At 36.2% G+C, this 15222-nt stretch overlaps 1 protein-coding gene across 1 annotated transcript in view; it reads right to left on the bottom strand.

Annotated features, from left to right (window-relative positions):
• LOC149570875 (RAN GTPase-activating protein 2-like) overlaps positions 1-13470 on the bottom strand; it is a 50279-nt gene extending 36809 nt beyond the window's left edge. The window contains exon 1 of the mRNA XM_089815651.1: positions 13222-13470. Within this exon, the coding sequence (XP_089671777.1) occupies positions 13222-13470 (249 nt within the window). The remainder of the gene's footprint in view (positions 1-13221) is intronic.
• Positions 13471-15222: the final 1752 nt, after the last annotated feature.

The following is a 15222-nucleotide window of genomic DNA, read 5'->3' as shown; positions in this document are numbered from 1 at the left end:
TCATTTTACCATCAAGAGTTATAGATCCAATACCTTTAACTTGGCATGCTATATTATTTCCAACATTGACAATGCCTCCATCTTGGCTTTTGAAGTCAACAAACTTATTCATATCACCAATCATATGATGTGAACAACCACTATGAATTATCCAATTAGATTTATTTTCAACCTATGACACCAAAGCTACTTCCTCTAGACTTTCTTCTTTAATTACCATGATTCCAATTTCATCATCACTAGCACTTATTGCTTGTTCATTAGAATCATTTTCTTCATTTGTGTACAAACACTCTCTATCTTTTCAAGGTTTGTAATTTCCTTTATACTTTTTTCTCTCTTTTAGGACACTTAGATGCATAATGACCATATTCATCAAAAGTCCAACATTTAAAGATTTTCTTACCTCCATTTTCTCTTCTTACCAGAAGGGCTACTCCTTCTTTAATATTTTTGTCCTCCTCAGATTTGTTGCTACTAGCAAAATCTCCTCTAGCACTTGTGCTCCTTGATAAACTAGGTTGAATATTCAAGGCACTAAAAGTTGTTTATGTTTTTTTAATTTCTCTAGACTTTCTAAGCTCATTCTTAATTGATTCAAGTCTTCCAAGAAATGTCTCCTTTATGAAATATTTGGTACACGATATCAACAATTGTATCATTTGAGTTGCTAGCTTAAATGGTGGTGTTAAGCTCTTCAATATCTTCCATATAACCTCATCATCTTCTTTTGCCTACAAATGTTCTTACAGATTCATCTTCCATCACTTTAGCATCTTGAAATGCAGAAATCCAATCTCAATTTCTTAGAATGTTCATCACCTTCCAAACTAGTTTCAAAAGCTTTCCAAATCAAGTGTGAAGTAGCAAGTCACTTTATCTAATTGTGTTCAATTTTAGGAAGTACAATAAATAGGGCTTCTCTACCTCTCATGTCACACATAAAAGATCTATTTTTTCCTTCGTACAAGTTTCCAAATCCTTTGCATCAATTATTATTTTTTCTAGTTTTGTCAAGATCCAATATCCTGAACCCATACACAATAGATATGTCTTTATATTTTCTTTCTAGTTGTCATAATTTGTTCCATCAAAATTCAGACTATCTTTCCTAAACATGCTCACCATGGATCTCCCAAAGTTTTTAAACATTATCTTCAAGAACTTGATGCTTTGATACCAATTTTTAGAAACAATATTCCACTAAGATAACTGAGAGGGTGGGGGGTGGGGGGTGCGGGGGCTGAATCAATTATCCAACAATAAATTTTTTTATCTTCTTTAAAAAAACTTAACCATTCAACCAAAGAAAATAAAAACCATAATAAGATGCACATAGACAATTACACTAGATATGTTAACTAGGAAAACCCTTGATCAGAGGGAAAACCTTAGTGGGAATGACACCCATAAGATGATATACTAATATATAAGTTCCTTGTTAGAGGATGGACCTTGTTAGGAGTCTATTATAGCATTAAGTAAATATGAGTGCCTATTAGGAGACTTTGAAGCCCTATTAGGAGATTCTAGCCCTATTAGGAGTTGTGGCACCCGTGTTAGGAGTTGTAGTACAATGTATGCAACAATAGCCCACTACCCAAACATCCAATTTCAACTACAAGAAGAGCTCATTGCTCAAATATGAAATTTAATATTATGTTCTTCTTTCCTTTTTTCTATCAACCAAACCAATCACTATCAAACCTTGTAGATTAGGTCACAAACCTTAGATCACTCAACAAAACCTCGGTAATGAAGTTTCCTTCACTTCCACTCTGCTTTAAATTTTTCTCTCTCTTATACTTACAATCACTTCATCATGACATACTTGATAAAGAAAAATTTCCTTCCTTTATACCGAGTCCATAAAAGAATTCCCTAAGTTGGCTATTAGACCTTCTTAATTAATCATTATAAGACCACATTAAGAACAAGTTACACTTAGCAATAACATTAATCTTCCACCTTGCAACTTGAATATCTTTTCATACATGTCATATTATGATGATTGAACATAGCCACATCATCACCAACATGTCTTCTTCACATCCTCAACCTTGATTCTTAGAATAACAATTTTTCTAAGAGATATAACAAGTTTACCAGAACATGCCTCTATAAACTCTCTCAGAACAAACATCACCAAAACTTACATAAGTTCTTCTAGACTTGTCATTTTTTCATCTGATGTTAACTAAATATACTAGATACTCAAAATTATCTCCCATAACCTCAAATAGTGAGAATACTTCTATTAGATACCACATAAAACTGCTATGTTGACATCAATGACAAACTCATTCATTAATGTAACATATCATCATAGTAACATATTTATAATACTCCCCTATAAGAATATCATCAGCATTCATGCTTCCAACATATCCATGTCCTTAGTCTGATGAATCACATTAGCAATTGAAAGAGACTCTTCAATTTAGCCATGATGTCCATGTGAAAGCCAAAATTCTAAAATGTATTTGGGTTTATTCCTGTTAAATTGAAAAATAAAGAGACAAATCTATTGGAGACTAACAAAGAAAGAATATGAGAGCACTAGAAGGCACATAGGTGTAAAATTTTTATGCTTGAATATAAAATAAGATGCAATTAATTTGAAGTATAAATAGGAAAACTTATGTTAGTGTTAAGTTTCTTGAACTACTCTAGGTAATAAATGAAGGTATTAAAAAGATAGGAGCTAAAGATCAACAAATTAAACCAATTCAATATTTATACAAAATTTGATAGTAAGAAATTAAAAAATAATATTGAAATCATAGTACAGTTTAAAGTTGACTTGATGATCATGATTGAAAAGAAGGAAGAGGAAATAATGTTGACACAATCTTGGCATGAAAAACAATAATGGAAATGGCCAAAAGGGCAAGAAGCATTAAGAGAGTATATCAAGAGGAATACAACTAATTGAAACCCACTAGTATGACATGTACACATATCCTCAATGTACATGGCATTCATGAATATTAAATAAATAAAATTATTTCTAACATCAATTATAACTATATATAAAATTTGACTAAAATGATAAAGCTAGTAAAAGAATATAATACAATAATGTAAATAAGCAAGTTTTACTTATGAATGTGGTTATTATAAGGAAGAAGAAGAATTAAAAAGAGGGAAAGTAAATAAGTTATTAATTGGTGAAAAGGAAATAATAATAAGAAATAGAAACAAAGAGGTTATCAATTTTTAGATTTTTTCAAGAACTGTTTTGAGATAATAGATAAGACTTATTTTAAGATTAGACAAGTTAAGAAAAAAGTGAAGAAAATTGAAAATAGATTAGATTATTCAAATTAGAAAGATATTTTGACAACATAAACTTCATGAATAAAGTGTCTCCTCCTATATTTCAAAGTAAATAATTTTTTGGAGAGTTCAAATTAATTAGTAAATTCTTAATTAAATAAGAATTCATATTAATTAGTATATTATTAATTAAATAAGAGTTTATATTAATTGGCAGATAAAAAAGAAAACAAGACTAAGAATATGAAGTTAATAATAGATATTATTAAGTTATTTCTTAAATATTCAATAGTCAAGAAGTAGGCAGAGAAAGGACTTTGCTCAAGTAGACAAACATGCTACAATTAAATGAAAGATTGAATAATAGAGAATAGATTTAGAAAATAGGATAATGTCAAGGAAGGAAAAAAACTCCTAGTGTTTCATCATAAGAGATGACTAGCATTACTACTACCAATGTATTTACTCTAGAAGTTTATCAATATTGTCAACAATCTCCTTTTGTTCATATCCTACAATCATAGCTTTTTGTAAGACCAAATTTCATTGTGGTACATTGTCACAAAGTTTGCAAGTCCTCTATATAATTCCATGTTTTACATAGATATATATATCTAAGTAGTTGCAACAACAAAATTTAACAAAATCCCTCTCTTTGATGTCTTTTCAGATATTCATACCCTATTCCATGTCTCCCATTCAACACCGATAGTGGAGACTCTAGAAAAAGTTTTAGAGTCTGCATTCACACCTTCTGATTGAATTTTCTAGAATATTTTGGAAGCCTTTGAAATAAGTATTTTTGGGAATATCTTGTAACTAAGCATCATGTGAATGCATATCTCTTTGGGGTTTGTATTGTGCAAAATAGTTCACATCTCCTTGCTTCCACATTCTATTGGCAAAGATTGCAGTCTTGAATGAGGTTTTGCTTTCACAAAAGAAAGAGAAATGAAAGCAAGTGGAAGAGAGCAACATCTAACAAAATTATTTTCAGAAAGGGAGTGACATGACCCATGCTCAAGTGGGTGGGAAGAAAAGTAGTTTTAAATTATGAATTTGTGCAGATCCATCAAACAACTTCTATTAATGGCAAACTAAGGAGTGGGACAAGTCACAACTGGGCCCACACTAACTATTGGAGTAGTCAACACTTCAAGTGTGTTGGTTAAGCCTAACCTCCATATTATGATCCTATATGATGTAAAAGATGAATAATTGCAAACTATAGAAATATCATATGTTGGCCCTATCTATCATCTATATGTAAATCATGAGAAATGAGCACAACATTATTTTTATATTATGCAGATGTACATCGTGAACTATCTTTGTCCATCTCTCCCCATCCTATCCTCTCTAGTTCTCTCTATATCTTATTTATTATCTCTCTCTCTCTCTCTCTCTCTCTCTCTCTCTCTCTCTCTCTCTCTCTCTCTCTCTCTCTCTCTCTCTCTCTCTCTCTCTCTCTCTCTCTCTCTCTCTCTCTCTCCCCCTCCCCCTGCTAACTCTCCCCCACTCTATGTAAGGCTGACACTAGTACCCTATTGTAGATCTTGATGAAATAAATATGATTAGGAGTTAAAAAGGTATTGATTAAAATTTTCATTACTAATAATGATTTATGAGACCCTATTAGAGACTGATGTAGATTTCAATTATAAGAAGTCTAATACCAATTCAACAATGTTAGGTAGATAAGATAGGACCACATGAAAATGAAACTCAACATGTTCAAGTCGAGAACCTAGTCACGAGATTCAAGGTATGATCTATAAGGCAATTAGGAAAGATAAATTAACATTTACTCTAGTGAGAACAACAATGAATGTAGGTTATAAAGACAACAAGATAGATGGTTACATTCAGAATTTGGTTTTAAATTATGATGACATAATTATGGAAGCATTCTGATAGTTTGAGGAATTAACCCTAGAAACTCACACACAAACCCCTCATAATGTGATAAAGGGATACTATTAGGAATGTCACTATGTTTAACTTGATTGAAAGGATACTAGTTAAAAAGTTTGCATATTAGTGATTTTCACTTAGGAGATATATATAAAGATCCATTTTATAAGATTTAATGATTGAGTAGATATTACTTCAATGTTTCATGATTATAAGTATGATGATAGAGTTTAGAACGGTAATTTTCTTATGTTAAGAAAGATAAATGTTGATACACATATTTTGATATTGCAATGTTTTGAATATTTTATGGGAATGATTAAATGAAAATTAAGTGTACATGTTAATGCAAATTATGTGATATTTAATCATTTTGCACTTATTTGTATATATTTCTATAATATTTCATTGGGCTACTGATGGTTAAGTTAAGTGTGTAGGAAAGTTGAACCATGGAAATTATTTGGGGAAATAAGGTTTAAACCAATGTGAACATGGTAAAGCTGATGTGAATCTTTGGAAGATTCAAAACCTCATTGTATTGTGTTTATTTCATAATGTGCTTGTGCATGGGTGTAATTAATTCATAACATGCTTGTGCATGGGTGTAATTAATTTAAAGATCATGATTAGTTAGAGACATGTCATCATGATGTCTAAATTATTTTAACGTGTGTGTCATTTGACACTTGTGTTGTTTATGTGTAAATGACATGTCATATAGGGCCTTGGCATGAAGTCACCTAACCTAAACTTAAACCCATTATGAAATTCAGTCAACCCACTTCAGAGAGTGTTAGGAGGAGTCACCATCTTGTTGGAATTCGAATTCAAACTTGGTAGGAACTTTAGAGAGCCTAAAAGTGATTTCCAAGTGTTATTTTTTGTGAAAATAAGTCACCCACATGGTAATAGTATAGGTTGGGGGTCTAAATCTAACCATAAGTTGGTCTAGGGGACTTAGGAGACCCTCTAAACTAGTCATTTTCAGGCCAATTCGAAAATCAAAGTGTCACATGACTTCTTTCCTCATCCCACCACTTGGTTAAGTTCCTATAAGTAGAAAGGTAGAAGGGTGTAAGAGGGGTAGGTGGGGATGGAAGTAGAGGTCCTTTTAGGGAGATTGTGCCAAAATTAGTGGTCGTTCACCCACTCTCTAGTTGTAGAGACACTTAGGGTTTAAAGGAAGAAACTTGGAAGAAAAGAAGGGAAGCTCTCCATCACCATTTTTCATAACCCTAGCTTGGAAAGATTTTAGTGCTTCATACCATGTTCTCTCTCATCTTATGAAAGTTAAAAGAAGGAAATTGGAAGAATGTTCTTGTAAGATGTATGTGTTTGCATTTGATATGTAGTAGTTGTTGTGTATGTAAATAAGCATGTTGGATTTACTTGCACTTGATTTTATTTCTTGATTTTGTGGTGGTGTATTGTATGTTGTGTTGGGTGTGAAGGCTTCACTCACCCTTGGGAGGGAAGAGAAGCCTTGGGGTGAAGGGGTTAGTTGGGCTTTTCATTGGAGTTGAGAAATCCTTAACTGGAGAGGGGATAGTTTTCATGGAGTATAGGCTCCATTGAAACCGTATGCCTTTCTAATATTCTATGGGAGGTATAATCGAGGATATGTGAAGAGGAGTAACTGTTGATAGCCTTGTTGAGGCATGTGGTATTGATAGCCTTGTTGAGGCATGTGTTATTGATAGCCTTGTTGTGGCATGCTTCTTGGAAGCATTATTGAAATATTGAAATTGCAAGATTTGTTGTTTCACAAGGATATGGCATTCTCCTCCTTGAAGAGCCCACCTTCACCCAATGTTTATGGTTCTACCTGTGAATCATTGTGCAAGCCTTGGTTGGGGATTAGAAATGTGTTCTTAAATTGTGATATTCATGTTGATTCTTGTTATTGTGATGTTGTTTGAATGTATCCTGGTTGAACCTTGTTTCCCCTAGCGCAGGGGTGGCCTCTTGAGGCCTAGGTTGGGAGGTGAGCCTCTATGGTTCATCATTTTTATCTCTAATTTGCAAGTCCTTATTGGATGATCTTGAAACTTGGAGCTCCTTTTGTCTTACCATATGCATAGGAGATGAAGGCATTCTTTGTTGTATTTGAATTGAGGCTATAAGAAAAATCCATCTTGTTGTGGGCATTTAAATCTTTTGCAAGAGTAGTGTTATTACTTCTCATTGACAAGGAGATATGGTGAAACATCTATGTTAGTGAATAGCATTTCCATTGTGTTGTTATACTATGAATATTTCACCACCTTTTGTGTATTGTAAGAATTATTGGAGGAAGCATGCATTGTGTGTAGGTAGTTAAGTTATCTTGGTCCCTAAAGTTATTGAGCTCCTATACTTGTATGTAGATTGCAAGATTGAATTTAAGTTTCATGTAGGAATAGCCATATTAGAAAAAACTAGTTTCATGGAATGATATCATCATTTCAACTCTCTTGAATAATAAGTGTATCTCCATCATTGAAATGGATCCTTGCATGTGAATACAATGTTAGATCTTGAGAAAATGGTTTACCATTTTTATTATAAGAAAGATAAGAATAATCATTTTGTTCATATAAGACTTCTATCATGTTCTTTATATATGATTTTGTATGGAGATATTGTTCAAATGAATCAATAAGACCATTAAAATTAGACTGTCATAACATATCTATTAACCCCTAATGTATCATTGTAATTACTTATTATGGGTTCCCTAGAGTATAGAAGAAGAAGAAAAAAATCAAGTAGATAACATAAATATATAAGTGTTATGAAATAAACTTTTTGTAGGTGCCAATCCAACTTTTTGGAATTTGTATGGAGAAGTGAAATATAACACTCAGCTATTACGGACCAATAAAATAATTAGAGAATATACTATAGTATCTTTTAAATAAAATAAAATAAAAATAATAGAATACCTAGATAACAAGGAAGGAGGACATAGCACAATTAAATAATCCTAGGAAAAAAATCACCCAAAGTACATGTCACTATCAAATAAATTAGGAAGTTAGAAAAGATTATAAAGGCAATCCCAAGTGAGGGTGAGACAAGTGGTTGATTGAGGCATTAAATAATAAAATAATAAACATTGAAAAATATTTTAAAAAAGGTCAAAAGAATTGCTGCCCTAGGTGACCTTTAATGTGTAAATGATATAAAAATAAATAATTTTAATTTTAATTTAATGTGGAAGAGGGAGGAAGGGCCCCACCTTCCCATCTCATCTCCCACACATTCCCCAACTTCTAAGCACTTTTTGTACTATCCAAAACATAACATAAGTCAATGATTAAATTTTTGACCCCCTTAAAACAAGCTGCCCACCCTAGGTAGTACCTTAGTCAACTAGAAGGAGGTGGAGTCATTATTGGAGATGGGCACATGATTTTGATGAATAGTCCTTTTCAATTAATAAAATTTACTAAGATTACAATTCAAAAAAAAAGGGGTCGGGGGATACAAGATCACCCCATGAATGAGTTCACACGGCCGAAGCCGAAAAAAACAACATGGCCTCAGCCAAAAACTATTAACTATTCATCAAAAAAAAAACTTTTTAACAACCTGAGGCTGCCAAGGTAGTACTCGCAGAGGGAGGAGGATCATCTTTATTAGGAAATCCCCATGCATCAGTGGGATTGTGGGGTGGACTGGGAACAGTCCAGCCATCAGCAGCATCAGTAGGATTTGGGGTAGTCACAGTCTCTGCATCCTTCATGTCTAGCCATGGAGGAGAAATTTCCAAGGCTAGCCGAGGAAACTTGCTAGAGTGCGCCCATCCAAGGGGAGGAGTCATGGACCGGCCAGAAGCCCACCTAGGGGGAGCAACCAGGGACCAGCCAAAACCACCATGTGGTGGGGAAGCAGAGTGGTGCCTCCAACCACCATGTCCACCGCTGGGAGAGTGCTGGCGGGGACCCTAGGAGTGCAGTGTGTGTGAATGGTGGCTAGAGGACTGGCATCAGGAATGGCAACTAGGAGACAAAGAGGCATCAACTGAGGGATCTGGAGGCACTCTAGCAATGGTGCATGGAGCATTGCCCCAATTATTTAACAATTCCTGTAAGTGCACAACTTCCAAGGAAACTTTATTAGCTTGCACCTGTATTTGCATAATGACATTGTTACAAATGCATGCCTTAGTGTACATTGCAATGTTAACATCCAAAAAACTATGAGTGAATAAAACTGCATTCCTATCTTTCCACAGAGAAAAAAAAATTTCCATCCTAAAGGTATGCCAAATTTGGGAGAACTTCTGAGGAATTCTGGGGGAATCACCCATCAAGATCATGTGCCATGAAAAAGGTTCGGGCCTGAAAGGCTTGAAAAAATCATGAATCCAGTGCCAATAATCCTGAGCACACTTGCAAAATCAAAAAATATGCAAAAAGGACTCAGGTTGACCACAGAAGGGGCATCTAGGATCAGGAACCCCAATGTGCTTGATCCAAGGCCCCAGGGGAAGACCTTGGAGGGAAAGGCACCAAGCAAAGTGGGCAATCTTAGGTTTTGTAATGGCACTCCAAATGGTGTCGAAATGTTTTCTCCATTGAGAAAGTGAAGATTGCAAATGCCACCATTGATTAAGCGTGTCCACCATTAGAAGGTGGGGCGGAAGCCATCTGTACCCCATATTGGGCTTATAATTGGCAAATGGAGTGGCAAGATACCACTTCCAATCATGCCACCAAGGATGAATAGACTGAATCCTCACTTTGTAAACTAAGTGCACAGGGATGGAAGACAATAGAAGGGCACAAGTCTAGCGATCAGAACTAACAAGGCAGTATTGAACTTGCATATCCTCCCATGACCTGAAATTCATGGTGACTCTTGAAAAAATATCCTTGGTAGTGCGGATGCCACATTTAAAGAAACGCAGAGCACTGGCACCTTGAGTCTTGGCAAGAGGAGTACCCTGGATGGAAAACATGGGAGACCACCAAATCATCTGTTGATTTAAGGATAGCCCACTATGAAACTCATCACCATCCCAATGAAGCCAAGGTTTAACAGCTTCCCAGGCTTTCCAAATGCTCTTTATAAGAAAAGAGCCCTATATGACCACTAGTTCATGCATAGTGAGAAGGGTCTAAAAATCAATCCCCTTCCATGCTAATATATTAACAAGGAAGCCAGAAGAAATAAAATGCCTTACAAGTATCTTCTAGGCTTCATCTCCAGAAATAGCTCTAATAATCCATTCAGCATAGAGGGCAAGGCCCTACTTTCGAGTGGAAAGTAGGCTAAAATACCCAGATTCCCTTGGGAGACAATAGAAATCCCAAGCAACTCTTTGAAAACCATGATGGTCAGAACCAGAAGCCCAAAGAAAATCTCTGAGTAAATGTTCTAGTTTGAGATAGGAAGCTTTGGAGGGAGCCCAATAGGAAGAATAGTACACATGGGTGGCAGCCAGAATCTTAGAACAAATTTGGAATTTACCAGCAAAATAAAGTGGCTTAGTGATCCAATAATCAAGCTTTTTGCTAATCTTTGTAAGCACAACATTCCAAAGTTCCACAGGGGAAGCCTAGAAAGCAAAGGGAATGCTAAGAAAGCAGAAGATTTCTCCATGAGTAACCCATTTCCATTGAAACTGGCTAAGACAAGGTGGAGCTGGCAAGAAAGACTGGTAGTAACAGAGCATTTTATGCCATTGAATGGCAGAGCCAGAGGCTTAACAAAAAGTGTCTAGACAATTTAAAGAATTTTTGATGTTTTCTTCATCTTCAAGGAGAAAAAGAAAAGAATCATTAGAAAAATGACCATTGACTAATTGGGATGAAGAATCAGGCAAGGAAATGCCATGGACCAGTCCTGAAGACATAGAGTGAGCAAGTAAATAACCAAAACCATCAACAACAAGGACATAAAGTGCTGGAGCTAGTGGACAACCTTGCCTGATGGAGTGAAAAAGTCCAAAAGCTTTAGATTACAAATTATTGATGGTGATGCAAGCATTAACATCACTAAAGAGCATCTCCACACACTGAAGGAAATTGGGACCAAAACCTAGAGCCTAAAGCATAGCCAAAATGAAAGGCCATTCAATGTGATCATAGGCTTTAGCAAAATCTATCTTTAAAAAGATAGCCTGCTACTTGGACTTATGAGCCCATTCCATACCTTCCCAGACAGCAATGATGTTGTCAAGAATATATCTGGATTTGATGAAGCCAGTTTGTTGAGGCTGCACAATTAAAGTTAGCATATTGCAGATTTTGAGAGAGAGCACCTTGGCAATGATCTTATAAGGCACATTCTAGAGGGTGATGGGCCTCCAGTTACATATGTCCTTAGGATCACCAACTTTAGGTATGAATTTAATATTGCCTTTTTTTATGATCGCTCCTAAGCTTTTAGAATGATATACTTCAAGATAGACTTTGTGCAGATCAGGACCAATTTGCTCCCAAAGATGTTTGTAAAATTCATAAGGAAATCCATCACACCCAGGGGATTTATCATCCACCATGGAGTAAACTGCCTCTTTAAGGTCTCAGAGGGAAAGAAGTTGCTCACAAAAAGCACATTGCTCAATCACGAGGTGGTTTGGAGTAACAATAATACACTTTCTGAGAGCCTCCTCCTGAGCAACCAAATTTCCCTACGAAGCAAAGACATTCTTATAGTGAAGAACAAATGCTTGTAGGATGTTGGGTAGACTGGAAAGAACATCAGTTCCCTATTTTATCTTTTTAATCCCAACATTGGTATGACAGGCTCAAAGAGCCTGGAAGAACTCCTTCGAGGCTTTGTCGCCAACCTCCAACTAGTGGAGACGGGCTTTGATTTGGGCTCCTCAAGCAGCATAGTTATCAGGAATTTGCTTATCATGGCGAAGCTTGGCAAGTTTTATTTGTAAATCCACATCAAAGGGGTTGAAGGTGAGAGCTTTAGAGGCTTTTTTGAGGGCAAGGGTGTTGGCTTCATAAGACCATTTTCTAAAGATTGCCATTAAATGCCTAAAGATGCACAAAAATTGAGTTGTTCTAGTAATGGCATCATTCCACCATTGAATCCAACCTCGATGGGAATGCGAACATGGCTCTAAATTCTAGACACATTGGATGTGGGAGATGGTGGAAGCATGCAATAGCACAGACATGTTGAGGAAGAATTGAGATTTGGCCACCTTGGGGATAGCTATTTGCCAAGAAATTCCAAAATAAATGGGATAGTGGTCTGATAACTTCACATCTATTAGGGGAATGATAGGTAAATCACGATCTTCAGAAAAGGGAAAAAAAGATTGCGTCGAGATCATAGCACGATCAAGACATTTCAAAATGTGGTCAGGACTAGCTCAAAAATTGGACCAAGTGTGTCAGGCCCCACTATCATGGTCACAATTTGTATTGGGATCAAAAAGGCCCAATTTATGTCGCATGTAAAACCAAGCTTCTCTTTCCCTAGCTGTCCAATGAAAAGGAAGAATGCCATCTTTGTCATAGGCCACTTCAACCATATTGAAGTCCCCACATAGGACCCAAGTAGCTGGCAGCAAGTTGTCAGCAAGAGAAACCCACATTTGTGCCCTTTCCACAACATCATTGGAGGCATAAACATTAATGACTCCAAAAGAATGATTGTTAATGGAAAGAAAAAGCCAAATAATACAGTGTGTGGGGTCAGAATCGTGTGAGATAATAGCAAAATGAAGGCAAGGTGACAAGAGAGTAACTACACCACCTCGGCCAGCTTCATGCTGAGAAGAAAACATAATGCTATCCTGCCAAATGACGTGACATGTAGCAAAGAGCATGAAACCAAAAATCTTGACTTCTTGCAGGCAAAGAAAATCTAAATTCCCAAGTCTATGACGGGTATCCCAAACATAGAACTTTCTGGGGAGGTCTCTAAGACCTGAAACATTCCCTGAGAGGAAGTTCATGATAACTCTTAAATATCATCCTCATCCTCCAGAGAGGAGTAGCTATTCTACAAAAAGGTAGGAATCCGGTGGAAGTCAAATGGGAAATCCTCTCGACTTATAGCCTGTCATTTTACCCCTGATATCTTTGCACGTCTAGGAGGACTGTATGAACATCTTGCTATTGGTGGCACTATGGAAGAGACTACAAGAGGAGTATGAGCCCTAGCTAAGGGTGAGGCCCTGGCGGTCACCTTTATCCCTTGTGAACCAGCAGGGTTTAAAACCTGCAAAGCCCCTAGAACAAGTGCAATGGAAGCCGCTGGCGTCTCCACACTACCAGGCATTGACACTTCTATAGAAGTAGGAGGAATCATAGTAACCATTGCATAGGATGTCTTAGGGGCCAAGGGATTCAAGGCAGGCTTTCCCTTGTACCCAATAGTAACCCATTCTTCTTTTTTTCCTTTGGCCTATTTGACAAGCACCACTTTAGGTTAGGGTTTGACCCTAGGCGTAGCCAAAGGGCAATCCTTGATCTTGTGTTCTGTAGACTGGCACCTATAACAAGTGTTAGATAGGTTCAAGTAAAGCACCTTCTATGAGAAGGTTTGAGTTCCAATCTAGATTTCCACCGAATCCTCGAGATCTTTGGAAAGATCAACTTCAATGCAAACACACCGCTGAGGGCGGGCACTAAAAAATTTCTCAGGCTCTTTGGTAGCAACTTTTCCAAGGGCTTGGGAAAAAGACTCAATGAAAGGCCAGCAGGGCAAGGGTAGACATGGGAATTTGACCCATACAAGAACCCTAAGCTTTTTATCATCCAAGACAGTGAAGTCTCAGGACCATTTCTGAAAAACAAGCAAAGAGGAATGCACAAACCAAGGGCCATTATTAAAGACTAAGTCTACTTGCGATGGGTTAGCAAAGTGAAATAAAAAGAAACCTTTGGTAAGGTTTTGCACAGCATCAAGGCAGACTCCATGAGGAGTCTAGCATTTGTTGACCCATTCTCTAAGCATAGCTTTAGGAGGAGTCCTACCAACAAAATACCCTATCAAGGTATGTTGTTCTAACCAGTCACATGCAGCATCAAATTCTTGCAAAGGAAGGATAATATCAGGATTACCTCATGGAAAACCTTCAAGACAAACTTGCATAGGCGTTTGTTCGATGGCGGCACCATGGCAATTCAAAGTAGTAGTGTAAACACTAGAAAAAACTAGTTTACCACTAGCCGGAGCCATTATATCCTAACCTAAAGTTCTCACAGTAAATGCAGTATGACAAGTGTCGATAGAAGGGGAGTGTAGGTGAAGGGCCATACACAAAAAAAATTGAAAGTTCGCATGTAGCAAGAAAACCCTAGAAAAGCAACCAAATTGATTCTATGGTATCATGGGCACATGATTTGAAACATGGTAGATGTTTTAAAAAGGTCAAAAAACATGGTTATAGGTACTAGGTAAGGGGAGACGTGTACATAGTATGAATAGTATTATTAATAGTATGTTAAAAGGATGGGTGTTAGTGAGTATTGTAGGAATGTATGTATGGGGTTAGGATATGTTAGTGTTAGAAAATTAGTTTGTTATTAAATTAATTTGTTAGTTGGGCGTTAGTTAAGATTAATACAACTAGATGATTAAGCAATTTAGATAGGATAGTAATTGTGTAAGATTTGAAATGTATTAGTTAGTATTGGATGTTGAGAAATTTAAAATGTTAAGGGTTAGTAAATATTGTAGGGTCATTAACAAATGGTAGAAGTGATTAAGGTCCATTTGGCTACAGGAATAGGAATACGTATTCCAGAATAGAAAATGGGGCTACGTATTCCTATTCTCATTTGGTTCAACCAATATATGATGGGAATTTTTGGACTCCAAAATTTATGTTTTCTAAAATTAAAAAGAAAGGAATAGGAATATGTATTCCAATAACACCTATTTAGGTGGAATTGCAAAACCCCATTTTTGGGCCAAAAATGGAATATGTATTCCATTTTTACTTCATATTCCAATTTCATTTTGGTGCATCCAAACAAGCAATTCAATTTTTTTGGAATTTACGTATGCCTATTCTGCTTGTATTCTGCTTGCCAAATGGGCCCTAAAGTTATGGGGTATAAGCAT

Source organism: Cupressus sempervirens, chromosome 2 (genome assembly GCF_028749045.1).
Source record: "Cupressus sempervirens isolate cs-2001-9-10 chromosome 2, ASM2874904v1, whole genome shotgun sequence".
Lineage (NCBI taxonomy): Eukaryota > Viridiplantae > Streptophyta > Pinopsida > Cupressales > Cupressaceae > Cupressus > Cupressus sempervirens.
This window is presented reverse-complemented; position numbering and strand designations above follow the sequence as displayed.